The 24,831-nt window shown below is 40.7% G+C and overlaps 3 protein-coding genes across 5 annotated transcripts; 2 read left to right on the forward strand and 1 right to left on the reverse strand.

Moving 5' to 3' along the window:
* Positions 1 to 1,062: 1,062 nt before the first annotated feature.
* Positions 1,063 to 8,476, reverse strand: LOC112576242 (hercynylcysteine sulfoxide lyase-like). 3 transcript variants are annotated; one of them, XM_025258546.1, is made up of 9 exons: positions 8,355 to 8,476; positions 7,263 to 7,459; positions 6,133 to 6,275; positions 5,099 to 5,221; positions 4,514 to 4,627; positions 3,100 to 3,252; positions 2,529 to 2,737; positions 2,036 to 2,203; positions 1,063 to 1,373 (listed from the first exon to the last, which is right to left on the reverse strand). In XM_025258546.1, the coding sequence occupies exons 2-9, from the start codon at positions 7,415 to 7,417 to the stop codon at positions 1,191 to 1,193; spliced, it is 1,248 nt and encodes a 415-aa protein (XP_025114331.1). In that variant the 5' UTR covers positions 7,418 to 7,459; positions 8,355 to 8,476; the 3' UTR covers positions 1,063 to 1,190. The 3 variants fall into 3 exon arrangements, with proteins under 3 accessions (XP_025114331.1, XP_025114333.1, XP_025114332.1); XM_025258548.1 differs by lacking the exon at positions 8,355 to 8,476 and adding an exon at positions 8,071 to 8,094; XM_025258547.1 differs by lacking the exon at positions 8,355 to 8,476 and adding an exon at positions 7,904 to 8,042.
* Positions 8,477 to 8,608: 132 nt separating this feature from the next.
* Positions 8,609 to 17,658, forward strand: LOC112576244 (ecdysteroid-regulated 16 kDa protein-like). The gene is made up of 6 exons (XM_025258549.1): positions 8,609 to 8,734; positions 9,137 to 9,233; positions 11,024 to 11,277; positions 12,214 to 12,330; positions 15,964 to 16,148; positions 17,295 to 17,658. The coding sequence occupies exons 3-6, from the start codon at positions 11,184 to 11,186 to the stop codon at positions 17,421 to 17,423; spliced, it is 525 nt and encodes a 174-aa protein (XP_025114334.1). The 5' UTR covers positions 8,609 to 8,734; positions 9,137 to 9,233; positions 11,024 to 11,183; the 3' UTR covers positions 17,424 to 17,658.
* A 1,164-nt stretch (positions 17,659 to 18,822) lies between these two features.
* LOC112576241 (tubulin beta chain) lies at positions 18,823 to 24,411 on the forward strand. The gene is made up of 8 exons (XM_025258545.1): positions 18,823 to 18,983; positions 20,147 to 20,255; positions 20,801 to 21,028; positions 21,198 to 21,325; positions 21,943 to 22,123; positions 22,501 to 22,772; positions 22,974 to 23,174; positions 23,517 to 24,411. The coding sequence occupies exons 1-8, from the start codon at positions 18,927 to 18,929 to the stop codon at positions 23,676 to 23,678; spliced, it is 1,338 nt and encodes a 445-aa protein (XP_025114330.1). The 5' UTR covers positions 18,823 to 18,926; the 3' UTR covers positions 23,679 to 24,411.
* The last annotated feature ends 420 nt before the right edge of the window (positions 24,412 to 24,831 follow it).

Raw genomic sequence — 24,831 nt, forward strand, 5'->3', positions numbered from 1 at the left:
GTAGGGTGGGATAAAGATTCCCCTCTACCTCGAGCAGAGAGTACAGAGATAACATTTTACAACCTCTGGTACTGCCAGCACTGAAGGCCATTGGGACAGTTCTTTAGGACAAGGCCAGACTTTCTGCAGCAACATCAAGTCAACCGCATGGACCGGCCGGCCTGTCCCCCATATCTGAATCCCATTGAACATCTGTGGGATGTCCTGGGCCAGCGACTTAGAGCCAACCACCCCCAACCTCCAGCATTTGACCTCAATCAACAGTACAAGTTTCTTCAGCACGAGTGATAGGCAATGTCTTAAAGGACTCTGTGAACATTGGTTCAGTCCATGAGACAACAGCGCCTTGCCTGCATTCAGGTCAATGACAGACATACACGATATTGACTTTTTTGTCTGTTATCACTTTTCTGAACTTTGAAACATGGATTATGTCAGTTCAAGCTCAAATTCTTATGTTAAAATGATTTGTTTCAATGAAATTGGCTGATTATGTTTCCTTTAAAGAATGATGAAATGCTTTGATTGAATGTCTGTGAAACAGTGATTGGTTATACAACTGGCCTTTCCATTATTTTGAGCAGTATAGTTGTTAAGGCAATGCTCCCGGACATAAATCACTTGGGTACATGTCACCCTATAGTTTTACAGATTCTCGTTCAGGTTCAGCAGGTACACCCCTGCTCACCCAGCAGTAATAGCAACCATATTGACATTGACAACTATACATTTTAACATGCCTTTTTATATTAATTATACTGAACATGCGTTTTGATGACAAACCCCTTTTTAATACATCACACTGAAGCCCCTCTGAAGCTGCTGAAAGAGTGAAGTCAGGTTAGTTTGATACGTCTCAAAATTATTTAAATTTACATTACTGAATGGTATGCCAAGCCATTTGATATGAACTGCTTGACAAAATGATTTATATTCACAATCTAAAAATTCTCTTAATACACATATGCATTTTGTGCATGCAGACTACTTGGTTTTGAAGGAAGTATGACATGTGCTAATGTAAATAATCATCCAGTCGAATACAACATTAAAGAATCTGAATGCTCATCCAAAATGAATTTTAATTGCCATATCTGCAGTTTTAACAGAATTTGTTTTGCTTCATTTGTCTTTGACTTTGCACTTCAATCCACATGTACCAGTGAAGAACAAATGATGTATTATGTTCTTTAGTTCCCGACAACATTATTGTTCAGATATCTCTTTAAGACAGAAGCAAGTCTGACAAAGTCATCCATTGTATTATAAATCTGCACAGAGATTCTTAAATACAAGGCACCGTCCACTAAATCAAATATGGTTTGAATGTCATCATTTTGGTATATATCTCTCTCTAGACGTTGTACATCCACCTGGAACAGAAAAAGTGTAAAGGATAGCTGAAGGTCAACATAGCTCAGACCAAGGAAGTGGCAATGTCCAGAACAGATTGATAGGTTTACAATGCAAGGGAAAGACACATTTTGGTGATGAAAGTTATGATAGGAGTGAGCTTTGACTCACAAGTGTGATAACAGCAACAATGAAGAAGAGGAACTTCTGTTACTTTCTAACAGTGCTGTGATAGTTCACTTGTGTTATGTCTATTACTAACATGGATTGTGGTACAGTCGGACCTCGATAAGTCAACCTTCCCTAAGTCGAAAACCTCCCTATATCGAATTAATTGTTAGTTCCCGGCCAAATACCTGCGCCTATTAGGCCATTTTCCCTAACTCGAAAACTCCGTCAACTTTTTTTTTCAGGTCCCTTTGAGTTTGACTTATCGAGGTCCGACTGTACATGGTGAAGCGGTTTTCTGACAGATGGAAAAAAAGTGCGATGCAAGTGATACCAAATATGTAATTCTTAGCACCTACTCTGAAAATACGACAGGTCAAAGTCAACTTCATGTGGATAATGCTTATAGCATCCCCCTTGTATTGCACTTTAGTAAGATGGTAAACGTCAGTCGTTCCAGCAACATCCAATATATGATTTTTCTGGTCCTATCCCTATCACAAAGATCACTTACTTTGTTAGTCTTGCTACTGTAGCCTGAAGGCACTCCTGGGATCTTCAGAAGTCGTAGGTTTGGAGACTCCATTGATGGTGGTATGGACAAAGGGGTCAGACCCAGCTCTTTCACAAGGTAGTCGCGACCTTCTGTGGCCAGCTTTGATGTGTACTCAACTATTTTCTCCTGCAATGAAGCAGTCCCAGGAAAGCTATGACAAACATCCTTTTCTGGTTCAAATGGAACTTTCCTTAAAAATACAGATAAAATCCATCTGACATTGCCCATCTGCTCTCTCTCTCGCTGCATGACCTTCCACAACCCTCTTTGAGTCAGGTAGCCATTCCTGCCAGCCAGCTGAGTCAACTGGGGAAAGTGAGTTGTGCTAAATGGGTATCAAATCAGAATGCCTCTTGGTTTAGATGTCAGTGCTCTAACCACTCGGCTATCCACTCCCCCGTCTAAATCAGACTCAAAAAGCTTGCTTTACTTAACAGCAAAATCTACTCACCATCCCACCAATGGCTTGATAGAACTGCAAGCCATACTTGGCACATATAAACGGGATGTGGTCCCGTGTACCCTGGTCAAAAAACTGGTCACTAAGACTCTGGTCTTTGAGCCAAGATGTGTTGTTAGGGTTCACCCACTGGTGGTGATCTCTCCTTATCCATAAGATGGCGGATCCTCGAGGAGTAAACACCCACTTGTGGAAATTACCTGCAAATGCAATATAACACCTACAAAAGTACAAAGGTCTTGTCAGGACAAAATTTGATTAAAAAAAGTCAAATCATTTTTTTTTTAGTTTAAATTTTGGTTATCACATTCTATTACACTTCTCTTTTACTGATTTTAGTGTCAAGGCTAGTTCTATGCAGAAATAGAATGTTCTTCCTGTTCCATTAGCAGGTTTAGGCATTCTAACAATAATTTTTATGTAAGCAGAACATGACAGTTTTAAGGGGTGGTGACATTTAGCACTTTAGCTGTGATTTTCCTTGTTAGTGCTTTTAAAACAGAATTAAAATTAAGAAATTCTGTTTAAGAAAAGTAAAAAAAAGAGAAGAGTTAGTTTCTACCTGTGTACATGTCTGCATTTAGAGTGTTAAGGTTCAGCTGCACCTGGCCTGGTGCATGAGCACCATCAACCATCACCAGGGCACCATGCTTGTGACACACAGGAATCAGATGTGCAATGGGCATGAGAATGGCACTGGGACTGGTGATGTGGTCTGAGAACATGAAGCAGACACAAAGCTGTGGGAGCAAAAGAACAGCACTTGGGACAGTAACATCATATGCAAACACCAAGTTTTTATAAATATTCTAAAGCCTAAATCAACCTGAAAAATGTTTTTCTTTGAAAAAAAATGAACAAATATTTTTTATTGTCTTTTTGTACACAAAGTACCATATCTGTTGACTATTGATCTATTGATCAATTGATGAGCAAAATATTTTTATGACTGGTTAAAGCTCAGTGCAAAAATAATACTTCCAAAAGCTGGGTGAATGACTCCTTCACACCTGCTTCTTCTCTCACAGTACATGCCAACACACACTGTCACGCACAGAAACAGGTCAACACACACTGTCACGCACAGAAACAGGTCAACAACAAAGACCTCAAGACATACATAGACATGTTAATGATACCAAAGCCTCAGCCCATGGAGACCTGGGACCATATATATATTTAGGCATATCTCTGTATGAATGTGATGTCATAACTGTGACCTAGTAGAAGGGAAGACTATTCAAGAAAATAGGTAGCACTCACTGAAGCTTTTATCATGTATCCACACACCTTCTTCAACTAAAAAAAAAAACTAAAAGCTAAGAGACTGGTGTACTCAGTGCACACCACCTTGAACTCGTGGCATGTGACTGAATAACACCGATGTAGACAGCCAGAAGTTATTGTCCCCCTTGGTCTCTACTGAAAGAATATTTTGCAGCTGCAATGTCAATGGCCTCGTTTACCCCTCTCTGGAACCAAGCCTCACAGTACAAGATGGTGTCGTCATCCAAGAAAAAGGATTCTCTTCCATGTTCTTTTAGCCATGTGTTCTTTCCCTTTGCCCCCACATCAGCTTGATCACAGTGATGGTATTCGATGTAGTAGATGGTACCCGACTTGTTCAGCTTGACAGTCTTATCTTTGGGTACCACTAGTCTGCTGTGGATAGTGCTGCATGGCCTGGCTTGGACAGTGACTGCCTTCTTTTTGATCTTACAGGAGATGGCTTCTGTGACATCTTTGATATATGTGATGGTAACACACCCATACTGCAGGGTGAGGAGTGGTCTTAAGGCTTTCAGGTAAGTAACAAGCTCATGATTTTGACCTCTTTCTGTGCATGGTGATGTTTGTAGGCAATTCTAAAAAGTAGAAGAGTTGATCAGGACACCATAAAGTGCGGATCACTAATCCATGTAAATATAAAGTTCACATTAGACACAATTATGTCATTTCGCACAAAAAAGCCATACCAATCAGAACAAACTTGACATTAGGATGGCTGGTAAGGAAGTCATCATACTGCTTCACCACCTGGTCCTCACTCAATATTGGTATCTTGATTTCCATTAGCAGGCACTGAACACCTGAAACACCAAATAAAAATGTACTGAAAAGAAACTATAAAATTAAGATACAATCATAAGGGTTCCATGGCCTATAGGGTGAACTGTAACTGGCTCCTTATGTCAAGGGCACAAAGTGTGGGGCAGAGCCCAACTATTTTCTGCTGCTGGTTTTACTTTCATGAATGTAAATCAAGAACCTATTCAAATCAAGATGGATGAGAAATCTCCAATAAATGTTGCAAAGAAGCTTATAACCTGTGACAGTTTAGGATGAGTGCACTAATCATCCAACTGTGAAACCTACTTAAGAAAGATATTTCAAAGAATTTTCAAGTAAAATAGCTTAATTCCCAAATTCATGCAATCAATTTCTGCGTTTTTCTAAAAATAATCAATGGAAATAATTCAAACATTAAAAAATCTCCTGATATTTTCATATATTTCATCATTTCTGGATCATTAGACATTTCTGTTGTTATACATTTTTACCTTCAGGGTAGATACGCTCTTCCAGATCCACCCACAGATTACGAAGAGACCCATAAGTCAATGTTGTAGCTAAGATAGCATCTCCAGCCTGCAGCTTAAGTGATCGCAGGACAGCATTGACACCTACAGATGACAAACATTAACAGTTTTTAAAGTCAACATCAGAGAGTCAACGCAATTTTCCTTTAAATATCTTTGTGTAATAATTAAAATGATGAGTTTAGTTACATGCACAGAAAAAAGTATTTCTCTATCACCCCCTTGCTCTAAATCATGTTCTTGGGGTTTTTCTGTTTTTGTCGTAAGAATGAGGCTGCACCTAATTAGCATGGATAACCTCACCCTCTTGAATGTGTTTTGCAATGGTGGGAACACTGCATTTGTTCAACATGCTGCTGTTGTTGGGAAATTCCCATGAGTGATAAACTACAACAAAATATGGTTACACTTCACAGATCTACCCAGTTACACACATTTAACCACCCAGCAAGAACGACTGTTACAGGCACACAATAGTTTGCGGTACACGTAAGATAAGAAGTCATTTGCCAGTCCTGTTCAGGGGTATGGACAACTTGGCAAAAGTACTCATTTTGGTGACCAGCAGCTATTTCCCTGTGCAGCTAGAGAGTAGCATTTGAAAATGGTGATGTAGAGGGTAAGATGGGTCTGTGATAATGGTGACACCTTTCAACCTCACAGCCCTGGTCACCTAATGGTCACCATGCCATCAGCAAGTTTAATGACATGGACAGAGGGGAGAGAGGTTTTCCTGTTTTGTAAACACGTTAATTAAAAATAGGAGAAATACGATATTCAAATTGTTATTATTTGCTACTACACTATCACGATTTTAAAAATTACTAGTTTTGACGTCATCACCACCAAAGGACAGCACTTCAAATTTTAATGTTTGTTTTCACAACTTCCAGCATTTTCTATTCTGTCATGAATTTTCCCAACAAATAGTATTTCAGTCATATTTCAAGTCTGTGTAAAAACACTGAACAAAAGAGCCCTGCTAAAAAGAATACCAGTGGTGGCATTGCTGACAAAAACAACATCTTCCGAATCAGCTCCCACAAATTCTGCAGCTGCCTTTCGAGCATCTAGCCAGTAGCCCTTTGCTGTACGACGAAACCAATGGTCAGGGTGGCCCTCTCTTTCATCCATAAACCTATCACAAATAAAGTCATGATGTTATCTTGTCACAGCATAAGCAACTTCTGAAAACTATACAACCATGTTGCAGATAAGTAACATTGCACTCCTTGTACCTGTCTTAAAGACAACACAATCCAAGTGTGAAAGAAAAATGAACTGTCGGATTGTCCCACTTTTTTGTGTGAAGTTTTCTCATTGTCTTTATTAACTTTATAAACTTATTTTATTTTTTTAAATTAGTTTAACATGTTTTAAGATCATTCCCTGAAAATACTGTTGCCTCCCTTTTTGCTGCATACAAGGAGAGGAGTGTGGGTGAGAGACTTGATCAGAGTTCCTAAAAATTCTACCCACACAGATGTTGATCTTGACAAGGCAAAGCATTCACAAAGCATTCTACTGTAATATGTATGCCTGCACATTTTCACACACTGCTGTTGCCAAGAAGATTTGCTTTCATCTCTATGACTGATGACAGTCAAAGACCAAAATAAAACAGGAGCTATGGTCATTGCAGAACAATCTTTTTAAAAGGATAATCACGTATGAAAGGGTACAATATAAGTGGAAGCTGCTTCCCTTAGGTTGTATATACACCTGTCTGAGCATAATTATGTATGATAGAGGGAGTCAGTCCAGACAGCTATGGTGACATTAATATCGTAATATATTTCTCAAATATAACATTACTTTTTTAATCCCCACATACTTTGGTAGTTTGCAAAAAAGAAAAATAAAATCTGTACTCATACATATTTATTGGAGTTTTAATATTTATAAATGGTTATTTTTCCTTTCTTGCTTCATTTTTTTCCCCTTTTTTCCCAAAACCTCTTCCCTTGGCGGGCTCAACACTTTTTGTACTTAATTTTATAGTCATAACACCTTCTGTTCTCATCGTTCTTCTTGATCCTAGTTGCCTCCTATTGCAGCATAGGGCTGCAAGTTCTTATCTTTGCTGCTCTTCAATTTTCTTTTTCTCAACAGATTGGCATTATACCTTTTCTGAATATTTAGAACTCTGTGGGGTACTACTCCATATGACCCATGGTTGAGAAATACAGACTGGGGTCGCAAACACATTTCTTTTTGCCGCATCTCATCCCCATAGGCCACGTCTAGCAGTCCTTCTGTATCCATCTGAATGCTGCTCATGTTCTGCTGATTGCTTGAGTCCCTTCACTTGTACATATCAGTCTGTAAGAATAAAAATACTTTACTTTGGTATGTTTCTCTAGGCATTAGTGATAAACTCACCCCAAGCAAAAACAAAAAGAAAAAAATTGTGGGATGAAGTTATGCTAGCTATTATAGTCAAAGTAGATTTAAATGAGGTTTTGCTCTAAGAAGGAAAATTAAGTGGAAGAATTCTTCATCTAAAATTCTTCCTTGAAAGCTGGGAAGCTTTTAGGCATTGTGGTTAATGTATTTCATTTTGGAGCACAATTAAGGTTGCTGGTTCAAGGATAATCAGGGTAATTATGGAAAACTCCATTGGTTAACCAAACAGACATATCAATCATGTTAGATAAAAGGCACCACCCAAAGCTATGACCTGGCAGTAATTTTTATTAAGGTGTGCAATAAACGATTGCAAGTACATTGCATGGTTAACAAGAGAGGTGGATATAAAGTGCATGCCTGTTGTTGAAAGCAGAGTAAAGAACAAAGTTTTATTCCGCTTCACATCTGAGCCCACAAATGTGAGCAAGCTTGAACTTGTCTTTATTACTGTTCAGTTCCATACCATGCATACACATAAATATCTATATCCACACCTATGTACACCATATTTCACATATACATACAAAATAATCTCAACATTCTAAATGTTTCAAAGAATCTTTCTGTAAGTATTTTGAGTGGGGGTGGGAACTTGTAAAAAGCATATGTTGGACGTTGTAGCTTTACACTGGCTGCGCTTGAGTCAACTAAACTTCGTTATATTTGTCTATATCTATAAATATACACAGACCATTACTGGTCACACGAGTGAGAAGATTTTTGACTAGCATAAACTTGTCTCTTAATCAATATTTGTGTTATTTCAATCGCTTATTTTCAGTTTTAAAATAATAAAGCCACGTTTTACCTGCAGAACTTTTACCAGATTATTTTATCTGGAAAGGTTCAAAGTTCAAAGGAGGTCGTGCCCAGGTCAAGGGGCATAATGCTGAATCTCTTCCTGAGCTGTGTTTTGATCTGCTGCCGTACAGCATTCAAAATAAATAAGGAAGAAAAAGAATTCCCACCCAAATAATAAGTAGTCAAGAAAAAATGTTTTTATTGACTGTATCAGCAATTTTCAAACGAATTTGTTGTCTGCTATCAACCAGCAGTCAAGCTGAACAGCAGATTCGTGCAGACGACGATAAGGAACGCGGCAGACAACGAATCTCGAATCCACGTCTAAAATTGGGGGAGAAAAAAACAACAAACAAACAAAAACCGGAATCGTCGTTCGGGAAACGGGTATTAATTTTTTTAATTTTGTTTGTGTGTTGAGAAAGGCGGGAAACAACCTAGCTGTCTGATGTTCAGAGGACCTTCAATCGCTGAATGAGACGATCGATGGATTCAACAGCCATGCATCGACTAATAACTGCGATCGGAAAGATTTTTTTTAGCAAGACTACTGGTACGGGTTAATATGTAAATAATTGTTTTATTTTCGGACCCACTAACCGCTTCAGTGTGTAAGAAACAAATCGCGCTGCTTATCTACTTTCGTAAGTCCTGATATGTCCGCTCCATTAAATTATATCCACCCACTGTCACAGGCTGACCTCAGGATCGTCTGCTGCAAAAGTGCAGGCAGGTGTACGACTAAAATGTATTTGCTAGCATCGCTCATTTATTTTATCTTTGTCACAGGGGATTCGTCTGAATATCGACGGTTGCGAGTCCATCGCCCCACACAGTGATCGAGTTGATATATGGCGTTCACCTTGAGACCAGCTGTGTCTTTACGGTACAATTTTTCTTTCCACTTCAGTCCAATCGAAACTTTAGCAAATTAATTCAGCACATAGCGTTTAAGATCATTAAAAAAAAAAACTTTCTGTTGTAAAACAGTCGATCACATAATAATCATGAAGTAAAGGGCAACAATATATGGCAGAGTTAATCGGAATTGATTAACAGTCAGCCGTTATATATTAGTCATTCTGCATGAGGACACTGTTTCACTGTGAAACAAGGCAATAGAGTGTATGTGTGTGTGTTTTTTTGTGAGTTTGAATGCGAATTTTCACAAAAGTAAATAGACAGTAGATAAGTGGCTCTTCTGAACAACAGACATCCAACCCCGCCTCTCTCCGTTTCCTCTTTCTCTCTCTCTCTCTCTCGCACATATTCCATTTGCCTGTCTGCTCGTCTTCTCATATTGATCTAATGCTGGCATCAAACCTATCAGACTCATAAATTGTGTAACATTTCTGGTGTCCTCGTCTGCGATCCCATTGTCGGATGTTCATTTTCTTCTTCCTCGAACGCTTCAGAACCCCTTACATAGTCTGATGAGCCCAGGGATCCCAGAATCTTTCCAATGACATTCACCTGAGCTTCCTGACGCTACCTTTCTCAAGTATTAGAAATGTCTTCCTTCACCTACAATGAACCACATTGCCTTTCTTTCTTTTTTTTTTTTCTTTCTGTCTGTCTGATGTCATTTGCATTCGGAACAATATACACTGTACCAGTATAAATGTATGATGATCACATACATTTTTGGTGACTGGTGGTAACAGAGGTATCCCTCGATTCTCATACTGTTTTTACATTTTGCTTTATTAGTATTATGCTTAAATCTCCCGTGAATCACGTACCGCTCGTACCACAGACACTGCATGACAAGTAAAAAAAGTCATGGAGTGTTGAGTCTGACTGACTGTCTAAAATAAGAGCCAGACGAGCATGCCTTTCTGTGTGAGACGTGGAACTGAGGAACTTAAATGCCTTCTGCACTCTCCCTCCAGGAATGAGGTGCGGGTATAGACTTGCTCTTCTGTACATCATTAACGGGTGGGCGAGAGACTTGAAAGTCGTGAGCTATTGTGTGCCTTCCCAAGCGAGCATTTGTCTTCTGTTGACTTTGTGAGGACCGTAAACAGACCCTCGAACCGTTTCATTCACAGACACCACACTATTGTACTTGCGTTAGGGACAGGGGGTGATTGAAAGGTTAGAACTAGGCTACAGAAATTGCGAGCGCTTCGTGCTATACACAGAGAAATGGCGGACGTCAAAGAATATTACTGACATTAGGAAATGACTGTTGAATTTTCAAAAGAAAATAGGAACTAATGGTAGAAGTCCGAAAATCTCCGTAAACACACAGACGGCTCTCTCTGTCTCACACACACACACCCTTAACGGAGGCATGGACACACATACGCAAACACCCACATTCAACACACGCGCGCGCGCGCACACACACACACAGACCTAAACTGAGGCACACAAACGCAGATACGCACATTCACAAGGAGAGAGAGATGCTAAAGTTCACGGTCTAATTCACGTTTTTCAGGCAGGACAATGAGAAGATGATCGAGCAGTTCAGTAGACAGATACCACAACAGGTTCTGTGGAACATTATGCAGCTGGCTGGCTCTGTTGGGCCACGAAAACTATCAACGTCTAAGATCGTTATCATGATAATTGGATCCCTGGCTAAATATATATACATACATGTATATTTTGCCTTCATTCCGAATATTTTAATTAATAATGTTAACGAAGTCACATTTTTTCCTGCAGGTAGCATTTTAAATTGCCTGTAAGAAAACAGCGGCGATGACTTGGTCCTCGGGGTACACCTGCCAACAGATAACGGTGATCGTCTCACGCTGTCGATGACTGTGGTCGACGTGACGCAGCCACGGCATCCCGAGCCCAAGTCGGTGGTTGCTGTAGCAGAATGGACAACCCTTCCGTCTTCCTTCTCTGCTGTGTCGGTCTGCTGTGTCCTGCTGCATGTTGGGCAAACTGCGAGGCTACGCTTACTAGCTGCTGTGGGTATTACTTCTTACCAGTGTTGTGGTCCTTCGATATTGGTCTGTGTGTGTGTCGTTTATTGCTAGTGCTGTAGATGCTCTGTATTACAAGGCATTTGTGCATATATTTTTTCCCGTCTTGTTAGTGTTCTGATGTTCTGTATTCAAAGCTTATATATATATATGTCTTGCCAGTGCTGCGGCCGTTTTGTATCATACGTTGTCTTATGTAGATATTGCGTCTTGTCAGTGTCGTGGATGTTCTGTATCACTATGTATATGGCGTATCTTTTCATCGTTCTGAGAATTCTGTTGTCAAATTTCTTATCATATACTGTCTTGCCATTGATATTCTGTGTAGGCAGTTAAATATATAAATGTCTCTTACCAGTTCCGTAGATCTTCTGTATAGTTAGTTTTATGTTTCTACTGTCTTGCCAACATTATAAATACATGTTTGTTTCTGAACAGTACTATAAGTATTGTGGGGGTAATAGATATTGCCAGCGATAATATTCTATCTTGCCAGTGATATTGGTGTTACATGTTACTAGTTCTGCTACCTGTACGGATCAGTTGCTAATGCCGAACTGTGTGTAATGAAGTGGCTACTGACAGCTTGTGCTGTAGATAACCTGGGCCTGACCAATGAATACAAACTCCAGTGTCACATTTCTCTCTCTACCTCTCCCCTACCAGCACAATCAGGCTGTATAGAGCTCACGCCAAGTAGAGTTTAGTTTCTGTCCAGAAGACATTTCTGGGACTGAGGTCTACTACAGTCAGCTGTTTGTCTTAGGTGGAGGTTGCCAACGAGACTTTGCAACTAAGAGTCATCTGTACGTGTTTCCATACTGAGGGCTTTCAGACAAAACGATGACGTTAACCTGAGCTTCGATTTGAAGGTTGAGAAAATGTCCTGCTGTTGTTGACTGCTTTTTGTTTCTGTCGCAGCCGGGTCACGTGACAAGGTCGTCAAGAGCGTGGCTAGCAACGGCACATGTGCCACACCTGGTGTGCTGGCCTTTAGAGTCCATGATACCTACAAAGTGGACGCCTCCTTCACACCAGGTTGGTTTCACGCAAAAAGGACGAGCTGATATGTTGAACCACGGACGGGTATAGGTGGATTGATGTCTGTCTGTCGAGACCAACGCTTATAGCCTCTTGCGAATTTCTCCGCTGTTAGTCTCGGCAAGCCTAAACAATTAATGTATGTGACTAAACCGGACGCTTTGTACACACCCTCCTCGTTTTAGTAATTAACTGGAAAAAAAAATTGTCTGCCACCAGTCCTGTAATATAAGTTCGTGGTTGAAAGGCTGGGTTGAATGGATGGCAGCGAGCAGTGAGCGGCCATCTTATGAATGAGCAGTCAAAACAGTCAGGGTACTTGATCAAAGCTGTTTGATAGTGCTTTAATTCCTTTCTGTCATTTTGTGGAACGACACTGGCGAAAACTATTCCGAGGAAATATCGATTTTGTAATGAGAAGACACGGAGCGAATGGGGAGTGCTTATGTCTAGCGGCCAGCTTTACGAATTTTTTCCCATAACATGAATATTCATATGCGTCTTCCAAAAAAAAAAAAAGTTTCCAAGATCAGTTTAAACATTTACAGTGTTTAGAAGCGTTTGAAGTAGTAACGTCTAATGACGTCAGGCTAGTGGCCCTAAGAGTTCAACTTGCCTTATCAGCTCGTCTCATCAAAGAATAATGACCTCGTTACCCGCTGAGTGAACTTCCCTGAGGGCAAAATATACTGTCAGCATACATCGTGAATCAGCCAGCATGACATGACAGGAAAGCTTATAGAAATCAGTGGCGGAATTAATTCAACGCCGGTTAAGTCCTCTGTCCTCATAAAGTGGGCAATCATGCTGCTTATCTAACAGAACAAAGTTATTATAATTGCCGACGAGCTTTGAAAAAAGCCCACCGAATCGGAAAAGAGTAGCGAATGATAGAAGGAACTGCAGCTCTTCGGCTTACTATCAGGAGGCAAGATTCGAAATAGAGAAAGACCCGAAGGAGGAGTTCTATTTTCCACGGACATTCTTGCGTGACACACAGCCGTATAGTTCTGTCAAGAAACCCGGTGAGATTGCAATAACCGAGAATAGCGCGGGACGTGACTGTGACACGCTGTATCCCCGCTGTACTGTGGTGTGGAAGTTCACACAAAAAAATCTCCCGATAGACGAACGCATACATCATGACTAGATGACGACCGAACTATGCTGGTAACATCTGGGGTGGTGCTGAGGTCTTGGGAGAAATACCGGTAGGCGATACATGCCACGACTCCCATAACAATCCAACGCCTTGAACTTCCAGGTGCCAGAGGTATTTACACCATCAGAATAGCGTGGGTAGGTGTATGTGAGATATACCTATGCTAGATGGCTACCCGTATTTTCCTTATCTCCCCTACCCCATCCCCGCAGTTCCATGCCTGACGATGGCTGATCCAATAAAAACCAGTCTGCAGGCTTTTCAGTTGTCTTGTTTAAGGCTAGTGCAAGCACCCTCTCACAAACTGAAGTCAGACTAGCGACAGAGCCTCCTCAAACACTCTAATAAAGCTTAAGTGTCAGGAGTGCAGTTCTGGCTTTTGTCCAACTTTCTCGTGAACAGCTACGCCTGTACATTCTCCAAGCAGCTTGAGCAGCGGTCTGAATGTTTTAACTCTCTCAAAACCTTCGCATGCGAAGACAATTTAATTGCCCTAAACATCTCCACAGAATTGTTTGTGATAAGAATGCTTGAGCTCTTTCATAACTCGTTGACACTAGCCAACCGGCATTGTCCTCGCGATTCCCGTGAGGATCTTTAGTGCTGTGTTATCTTAATTTACCAGTTTAACTACTGACACTCTTGCATTAACAACTGGAATTTTACGACACGTGTAAGAGTGCTTGTTTTGTAATATCTCTAATGAACGGTCATTGAACAACTGTCATTGACTACATGACTCCTGTTAATGGTGTACAGTCTTACAAACTCTACAAGCTAGTGATCATCATATAAGAAGTATATATGTTTTCTGAGCAGGTCGCATGAACTTTCTCTGTCACTGACGAGCATACACACCTACATACTGAAGGGGGGGGGGGGGCGATAAACATATACACAGTCCACGCGGAGGCGCGCGCAAGAGCCCCATTAAAAATATGGCGAAGGAAACTTAAACATACAGGGAAAGATCCTTTATGGACCTACAACGAAATACCCGCTAAAAGTACGTTACAAAGGCCCCTTTATATACACATAACAGAAGGACCCCATGAATAGCCCAAAACACCATGTGTGTTGGATCGGTCGGGCTTTGACGTTGTCTAGACCTACCCCAGGTCCTTACACAAAGAGAGAAGACAGGTACCCAGTTACCTTTGGCCAGGTGGGATTTGAAGAACTGGAAAGACGGGCCTGGTGTGCACTTTGACTTGTCGAAGACTCTATAAATAACATTAGGAGCCGCAGTGATGACGTGGCGGAATGTGGAACTGATGGCGGCCATTTCTATTGTGTATTGTCAGTGCTACAAAAACCGATAACTGATATTGAATTCTGGAGCGGTAGACTTGCAAACAGCATATAATTGTTGAGATACGCGAATATGTAACTTAAAGACAAAAATTTATAATCAGGTGTAATTTATCTCTAAATGCCTTACACTCGTGGAAACTCGCAATACCTGTAGAAAACGGAAATAAAAAGTCAGAAAGTTGGCATTCGGCCAACATGTTGGCGCTGTCTGATATTGATCCCTGGCTATGTCTCATGCGGATAAATCAACAAATGCCACGCTGGGTTTTTTCTCTCAATTAATTAATTTCAAGAGAAGAATTTCCTAAATGTTCCAGACTTCCTACTACTCATCATTGAATTCATGAACTGCAAACCTTGTCGACAACGACCAGACTGCAACCGTTGTAGCATACTGTATGAGCTTCGTTTGTTAAGGCTACTAAAGACAATGGGAGATGCGGGGATATGTGTTCATTCAGCTACCCATGTGCTAAAGTGATGTCGAGGTTTTCACTTTTACTTCCCATTGTTTCGCTTTGGTGAATTTCGATCTGTACTGGCATCTCCCAGAACAAGTAGTACATATTTACAAATGAAATGTAAGGTTCTAGTAGGGTGCAGGTTTTTTTTAATAACTGTGCAAAGCTCAGAGCAATATACCATTTCTTATTATTCAGGTAAACACCCTTACCGCTCTCAAAATACACCCCTCCAACTGTGCATAATAACAACAAAAACAAGAGGTCAACAATACAAACATAATCCTACATCAACAACAGGTCAACAACATATATATATGGCTGCAGATTTATAAGTTTACATTAACAAAGCTACAAGCAATGAAAGAACTGAAACCATGCGCTAATTAGGCTGTCTCTGTACAATCATGATGTCACAATTTTGACCTCTTCCTTTGCACGATGATGTTTGTGTGCGTGTATCTCGAGAATAGAAGAGGAATGTTCACCCAGATTTTTAAAAACAGTATTTTGCGCTGAGATTTATCCAATCATAAGAAAAAATATTGCAATTCCACTAGATTTTTAGCAAAGAATATAATTATCTGATGCTCTAATCTTTGTCATTGGGTTGAAGATATAACTGACCTCTTTTATTCCCTTGTTCGTTAATTTTTACATGTTTATGTGTGCTTTTTAACGCATCCTTCGCAGAGGTCGATGCGGAGACCGCGGTGGCGCGCGTGTGGGCCATCGTCTGGTCCTTGAAACAGGCCGTTGACCTCAAGCAGCCCAACGTGTGTGCCAGCGGACTCCTGACTTGTCCTCTAAAGGCGGGCATCCCCAGCAACACGTCGTTTACCTTTCATGTCGACCCCCCTATGACTATTTCATCACCGGTAATGTTTGATGACTTCCTTTCAGCATGCATCTAGTGATTCTAGTCACTGGTTTTCGTACTCAGCCTGTCTTTCAGAGTGGCAAGTCCTACAGACACATCCCTTCACCTCGCTTTCCAATCTTAAAGACCAAATTGCACAGTTAGATACTTTGACATAGTTTCTTGCCGATTATGCTCTTATTCTATTTCGTCGTCGTCGTCGTCGTCGTCGTCGTCGTCGTCATCGTCATCGTCATCATCACTCGTACGAATGTTGCATGCGCTTTCAGCCCTCAAGGCTAATACAATTTTACAATTTACGATCCACGAGGTGTATGCTGTAACAGTCTAGTGACCTAAGCCCTTGTTGATTGAGCAGTCTATGCAGTGATTGCCTGGTTGCCTGTGTGTATTGGTCGGTCTGAGTGGTCCGTAACATATCCCGATATGATATCAGGCCGTCTGACAAACCGTGAAATGACTGACAGATCGCATAATGGACGACAGATCGTGTGATGTATGACAGATCACATTACGACCGACAGATGGTGAGATGAACGTTGGAATAGTTTATGAAATATCGTGTGATATTTGACAGGGCGTGCATGGATTGTGTTACGATTGTGTTATGACTGAGCGAAATAATCGGTGAGAAAATGTTACAGTTCACCATCAACGAAAGCAAATGATTAGAAGATCCGTAGCAATGCTTGCTGGGAGTTCTTCTATTTTCTCAACAGCTTGTGATTTACACAAGGAAGGGAAAAGTTAACTTATCTTTGACCACCATCGATTTCATTTCTTGATTGTGTACTCGCTTATCTTGTCTTCCCCTGGCGGTCCGGTGGCGCAACGATTAGTGTCTGTCACCAATACAGTGAGGGTTGGCTGTCCTAAGTTCAGCTCTTATCTCGGGCATGTTGTGGCATCTTCTTACAGGGATGGGTGCTTTTCCGTGGTATATTCTTAGGCTCGGCGTAAAACACCAATTCTTCTCCCCTTCGATCTGAAAACTGTAACCCCCCACACACACACACCTTCCCTTCTTCCCGCAACTTTCAGGAGAGTATGTGAAGTCATATCTCACCCGTTATGATCGCTTTACCTTTTAAATAATTCCTTATTTTTGTGTGGTATTATGTTACGTTTTACTAAAATTTTTCAGCTGAACGTGATCATCATGTTCAAGTTGGTGAACACTGAGGGGGAGAGTGGCGAGGAAGAAATCTTCTGCGTGAAAAGCAACATCGTGATCGAACCTGCCTCATCTTTGACCTTCGTTGCCTTGGTATAGCTGTGACAGCGCCAGTAGCCTGAGCGTTCATGACACAGGTCAGCTACAGAGACCTTCTGTTGACTTGACAGCCTGGTGGCCAGTCTGTTCTTGAACCTGGCAAGTCCCTTGGACGATGGAGGGAGTTGAGGGAGTGAGCGGAGAAGAACTGCTCATGAAGTTAAAGTGAATGTCTCGTCGTGTAGATATATCTGTAAAAGAGAAATAAAAGACAATGATGAGAAACAGTGTGAAAGTCAAGGTTTCTGATTGTACATCGTTCTATAGGAAGGTCACTTGTCAGTGCGTTTGTCTGTGTGCGTGATTTGTAGATAAGGTGAGAGAACACCAAACTGCAGCGCAAGTACCAGCTTTTTCTGACACGTACACCACAGTCAAGTATAGGTCTTTCCCTGATCGCCACCATTTGCGCTACAGTCAAGTATTTCAGTCCTTTGTCCTTCTTTTCAATGGCACTAGTATTCTTAAGGATTACTGGCTCTGCCTTCGATCAGATATTAAATCCGAATCAGGCCTCTGGTATGTCTAGAATTTTCAGTGCGAAAAGTTTCATTCGATATCTAGACCGGATCAGTGTTTTGTGTGCTCGAGGACCAGGTGTCAAAATAAGCCACTCCAGACAATAGCACCTTGAGTAGTGTAACGGACACGCCCTAACAGCCGCGAGGTACCTCCTTCTCACTTCAGGGGTTGACTGTACGTGCTAGAACTTGCTGCGTTCGCTTTCCTGTATGCCGCCTGTTTCGTTCACCATTTGGTCTACCAACGTTCGTTGCATATTTCCCCCAAATGATACTGCCATCAGTGTGGCATTTAACGTCCTGATATATATGGATAAATAAATACCTTAGGAAAAATACAGATCAGAGACATAAACACATTAAATCGCACTAAATCGTGTATCGATATTTTTGTTAAAAGGTCGCCGTATATATGTAATCCTTTTTTCTAAGCTATTTATTTGCCGCGGTGTTGTGGATTATTTTGTCTTTTTTTACGAGTGGTTTATTTCTGTTAAGACTTATTATTCGTCTCTTTCTTTTTCTGTCTCTATCTCCATTATTCTACGCTCACTATGTAAACAACGATAAGTTCGACGCAATGACGTCGAACGTTCGATCGATATCTGGCTTCCTCCTGTTGCATTCCAGACAAATAACGGATCTCCAATCAGCTGTTTACGCCCAAGTGTTTGTGCATACTCATCAGAAGTGTCGCGGACGTGATTCGACAAGGCCTATCCCTTAATGTTTTGCTTAGTTACGCTACACTCACTCGTGTGTATACTAGCGACGACCCTCAACACTACACTCAAGTGTGTCGCCACCTCCTCGAGCTGTTGGCATCCTTACGTTGACATAGCAACCGTGGTGCGCGCGCATGCCCACAGCCTCATTTACATAACGTAGTCACCAGCGAAAGATTCGTGCAACCGTTCGTGCCAGCCACAAGGCGAGAGACTTTCGAGCGGACCGGTCGGGAACCAACTCATCATCAGCAAACATGAGAGAAATCGTTCATATGCAAGCTGGCCAGTGCGGCAACCAGATTGGCGCTAAGGTAAGACATTTCTAACAGCATACGTGCTCCAGGTTTCACTAGCCGGCCGGTCAAAATGAAAAAAATGTGATTTGGCGCTAAGCATACGCGCCCGCGCCTCGAAATAATTTAAACACCTCGCCGGACTCTCCATTATCTAATTAGTCGTTTACCTATGTTCAGTAGTTAACCGCTGTAGGCAGTCTTGTTGGATTATATTAGAATAATTATCAGTGAATGACGCATTGGTGGGTAGGCTCTAGAATGATCGCTCTGCGTGAATTTCAGACCTTGCAAGGCTCGACAGGATGGGCAATGGACCGGGATGCCGGCTGAGTCACTGATTTGTGACTAGGGCAAGGCGCCCGTTCCTGTCTTTGTCTCATAAAACGCAATTTATTCTCGCCATTTCATTTTAACGAGTTTCTTATCATTGTAAAACTTGTCCCAATGCTGGAAGTAGCCTTATTGTTAGATTATTGACATAAAACATTGAACTCAAAATTCGAAACTTAAAAGCAAGCTTGTTAGTGTAGCGCAGTTTTATTATCATATTATTTCCTTCTTGTCTGTAAATCGAAGTAGATTTCCTGTGCAAATGCGTACTTCCTGATGGTCTAAAGGTTTTAACTGTGGCAGGTTTAGAACGAACAAGAAAATGTATTGCATACACTGGAAAACACATTTCTGCAGTTTTATTATAATCGTGCCGCTTATGCTCGTGATCAAGCAGACTGGTGCAGGTATCGTCTGGTCGACCGGTTTGTTTTGACGGCCAGCTTGCTGCTGTACCGGTGTAGGCAAATGATGTCGCACACTGCCCCCCCCCCCACTTCACTTTTCTCTTCCACTGTGTGTGATAAAATACCACAACATGATGATATGCAACATCACCTTTGACTTCACAGACAGCAATATATTTAAAACCGATTAAAGTATGCATTCAAATTTATGCAGATCATTCACCTCCTGCAGTTATGTCATAATTGAAGGCTTTTGAGGTATTGAGGGAAATCCATTATTTTCAGTTCCACTTAAAAGTTCTGTTCGCGGATAATGTTTTTCTTTGCATGTAGAATGAAGTTATACATTATATAGTTAAAGGTACAAAAATTCATTGTGAGCATACTGTATCTGTCTTGTGCTTTGTTATTAAAATAACTTTCTAACTTTTATGTGCACAGTTCTGGGAGGTGATCTCAGATGAGCATGGCATTGATCCCACTGGTACCTACCATGGTGACTCTGACCTACAGTTAGAGCGCATCAATGTCTATTATAATGAGGCCACAGGTGTGTACATGGCTGGCTGTGCAGTTTGTCTTAACCCTAGCACTTATTAGGAAATCTTAATCTCTTAAAACAGGAAAGCCTAAGTGCTATTGTGAGGTTATAAGGCCTAACCCTGCTGTGAGACCCCTTGAGTGCTTAGATAGCACGTAGCTTCTTTTTCCAACTGAATCTCATACCCCTGAACCACACTTGCATTTTTCCCTTTGAAAAATTTGTTAAAAATTGTATGTGTAAATTAGTAAGAATAAAATATAATTTAAAAAAAAATTATTTTCCCCCTCAAGAAAATAGTAATGCTTTTCTTTAATCGATGATTGAAAAATATAATTGCATTGTTTAGCTTCAAGCAGCATCCTTGTTACACCAGTCTTTGTTTAGGGCCATCTCATTTTAAGTCATTATTTACTGGCACCCAAAATTTAATGTAAACAAGGGGATATGTGCTAAAAAATATATGTTCATGTAAGATTTAAGTATATTTTCTATGATTAAAAGGTGATTGAGAGTCTGCGACAAATATTAGAGAGTTTCACACATTGCTTCAGGGGGAAAGTATGTTCCTCGTGCCATCCTGGTTGACCTTGAGCCTGGAACAATGGACTCGGTCCGCTCCGGTCCCTTTGGCCAGATTTTCCGTCCAGACAACTTTGTCTTTGGACAGTCAGGGGCAGGTAACAACTGGGCCAAGGGACACTACACAGAGGGAGCAGAGCTGGTCGACTCTGTCCTTGATGTCGTTCGCAAGGAAGCCGAGAGCTGTGACTGCTTGCAGGGTGAGTGTCGAAGTTTCATTTCCTGCCAGAAATGTCACTGTGAATGTTTGCTTTGCATATTGCATTTAAACAACATGAAAACAAACGACAAAGTGTGCATTGTCATCTAACTTAGTATCTCAGCTTGTGATTTTCAGACTTTGACATAAAAAAAAATATTATTTTACAGGCTTCCAGCTGACCCACTCACTGGGTGGTGGCACTGGCTCTGGTATGGGCACCCTGCTCATCTCCAAAATCCGTGAAGAATACCCAGACAGAATCATGAACACATTCTCTGTCGTCCCTTCACCAAAGGTATCTTAAGCTAGACCTTTCGAAGTATTTGATGATCAAACAATTTTGTATTTGATTTTTTTTTTCATTTACACTTTCCCTTTTATTATTAATGCTTTGCAAAGTGCTTGCCCATGACATGGGTTGGCAAATAAGCTGTTGATAAAGAACAGACCAATTTTTGTGGTAAATCTCCCATGCCTTGCGTTCCCTTTCCCACCCATTCCTGATAGCTGGATAGATGGGAGGAAATTTGCTGTTCTATGAATAACTGACATGCATTTAGGTGCGGAAGCCAGTGTTCTAATTACTTGGCTATTAGCTTCCTCATTATTGGTGCTTGATGTCTTATACCTACTTTAGTGATTAACATAATCCCACACAAACGCTGTGGACGTAAATCTACTTTGCTGCATAGTGTCTGTTGTTTTAAAGCCAACATTTTAGTATGATGAAAGTTACAAAGGCTTATTAGAAGGAAATATTTTCAGTGATTTTTATATTAACTTGTGAACAGAAAAAAAGTGAAAGACTTGTTGTACCCAAATGACAAACGTTGAAGGGAATTTATTTCTGATGATCCTATATTCTGTTTAGTTTCATGTCCCTCATTTCATACAGTACCATTTACTTTACAGGTATCTGACACAGTAGTCGAGCCCTACAATGCAACTCTGTCCGTGCATCAGCTGGTGGAAAATACAGATGAAACCTACTGCATCGACAATGAGGCCCTGTATGATATTTGTTTCCGCACTCTCAAACTGACCACACCTACCTATGGTGACCTCAACCATCTTGTGTCGGCCACCATGTCTGGTACAGCTTAGCTTTTTTGCTTTTTTTATATATATATATAAACATTTTGACAGCAGGGTGGAAATCATTCTGATTTTTCTTGACCATAACATCTTCAACATCAGATAAAAGCAAAACAGTTGCACTGATACCTTACACTTTTTACATGCCAAAAGAGAAGTGCTTGGAATTGCATAAGCAATACTAAGAACACTTGCAGCAGTATTAAACATGTTATCTCACAGTTAACAGTCAAGCAGGTACAAAATGTAGGCCATTGATTCAGGTTAAATGACTATTCAGCTATGCTGCATAATAATACTGATAGACTTATTTCTAGACCAGTCCTTTTTCACCAGAATTGAAATCCTACTAACATTTGGATTTATTAACCCCAGGTGTCACCACCTGCCTGCGGTTCCCTGGCCAGCTGAATGCCGACCTCCGTAAACTGGCTGTCAACATGGTTCCCTTCCCTCGTCTTCACTTCTTCATGCCTGGCTTCGCTCCCCTCACCTCTCGCGGTTCCCAGCAGTATCGCGCCTTGACAGTGCCAGAGCTCACTCAGCAGATGTTTGATGCCAAAAACATGATGGCTGCATGTGACCCACGTCATGGCCGATACTTGACTGTTGCTGCAATTTTCCGTGGTCGCATGTCCATGAAGGAGGTGAGTGATGAGTCTCTGGGAAATCTTCATGCTTTTTATATTTTTAAAGAAATGATGTTTGTCCTACAGAAATTTATTTGTAAAGGATTTCAAGAGTTCGGAGACCTCAAATCCAAATAACTAAGATCTAACAAATATGCTGCTGGTGTACTTAAATTATTTGCATGCTTTACTATAAATTAATTCTTCGGGTGCCAACAGGTGGATGAGCAGATGCTGAATGTTCAAAACAAGAACAGCAGCTACTTTGTGGAGTGGATCCCCAACAACGTCAAGACTGCTGTCTGTGACATTCCACCCCGTGGTCTGAAAATGTCCTCCACCTTCATCGGCAATTCCACAGCCATTCAGGAGCTGTTCAAGCGTGTCTCAGAACAGTTCACTGCCATGTTCCGCCGAAAGGTGAGGGTTTCGGGCATCTGGTTCTTGTACAACTTATATCAACAATATGATGTTAAAATACCTTTTTTTACCCAGGAACTCAGTACAGTTAAAGGTTTCTTGCTCGTCTTCCACTCAGTGAAAATATAATGTATATGGCTGTAATTTTACAGCCCCACTGAATTGTTATTTCAGTTACATTATCTGGGAAATATCTGTGCTCAGAGTAGGAATGTGTGAGTGAATCTCAGGTACTGAAGCTGTGCTCTACAGTGTAATTGTCAGATTTTGCCAGCATCATTATTTCATTTGTGTATATCGAGGATTTGTTTTTATATGTGATATTTTAATGTGTCTGTTCAGGCTTTCCTCCACTGGTACACTGGTGAGGGCATGGATGAGATGGAGTTCACAGAGGCTGAGTCGAACATGAATGATCTGGTTTCTGAGTACCAGCAGTACCAAGATGCCACAGCCGAGGAGGAGGGCGAGTTTGACGAGGAGGAAGAGGCTGAGGAGGCCTAAAGCATCGTTGAACTGTCCAACAGGATCAAAGAACAAACAAAACACTCCTACTGAAGTTTTTTAAACACCACCAGACTATTTCTATTGGAAGCACAAACTTTCCAAATCACGACAATAATGCTGAGTTCAGTTTTCTGACCTCACTGTTCAAGAAACGTGACACTGTAGTAACTCCTACTGTTTCAAGATGTCTAGACCTTTGTATCTGTGCTTTTGCAGAAGCAGATCATGAAAAGATGTTTTCATGTTGACAAATTATTCATCTTGGCATTTTTCTGAGAGAGATATTTATGACAAAAGGAGTTCTCCTGAAAATGAAGCTTGGGTTTTCTTCTCACTGATTTTATCCTTAACCTTTGCAAGAATCTAATTTCTGTAACACAAGATTAGCTTAATTGATTCAGATCTTTTGCAATAGCCACAAGCAATTCTTATAATGAATAAAACTTGGTAGAAAACTGTGATATTCTATATAATTTTGAAAATTTACTCAGTTTCATAAGATTATGCATAATAAAACAAGGATTGTGCAATTTCTTTTACAAACAAAATTGTAGTTCTTTTGATAAGAAATTGGCAAGCATTTTCTTTATACAAAATTGTAGTTCTTTTGATAAGAAATTGGCAAGCATTTTCTTTCTTTTTTTTTTTTTTTTTTGGTTAACCCAAGCTAGGTTGTGAGCTTTGCATTAATGACTTTATCTCTTAATAAAGCATTCTGACTCAGCAAAAAGAACTTTGTTGTCAATGAGGTTTTCCCTGATTTCTGTATGTCATCTTTCTCATATTACTTTTCACACTTTTTGTAAGACATGTGCTTGGTGCATAACTCCTTTATTTCTACATGCATCAAAAGATTTACAAATGTATTTTAGCACCCTTTCTCTAGATTGGTCTCCATGTGTGCTGTTGATGTGGCTTTGAGTGCACAAGCTTTCATGTCAGCTTACCTAGATTTAAATATCAAGAATAACTTGATACATCAGTATACTTAAATATCTCGTTCTTCTATTCTATATCAAGAGCATAATAGTTTCTGCATTATCAAATTGGTTTCCTCTTTCTTAACTGCCGGCGAGGTTTTGTGTTCTGGGGCCAGGCTATTTACTGTATGATGATCTCTGTAGTGCACATAGGCAGTGTTTAAATCACA

Source organism: Pomacea canaliculata, linkage group LG11 (assembly GCF_003073045.1).
Source record: "Pomacea canaliculata isolate SZHN2017 linkage group LG11, ASM307304v1, whole genome shotgun sequence".
NCBI lineage: Eukaryota > Metazoa > Mollusca > Gastropoda > Architaenioglossa > Ampullariidae > Pomacea > Pomacea canaliculata.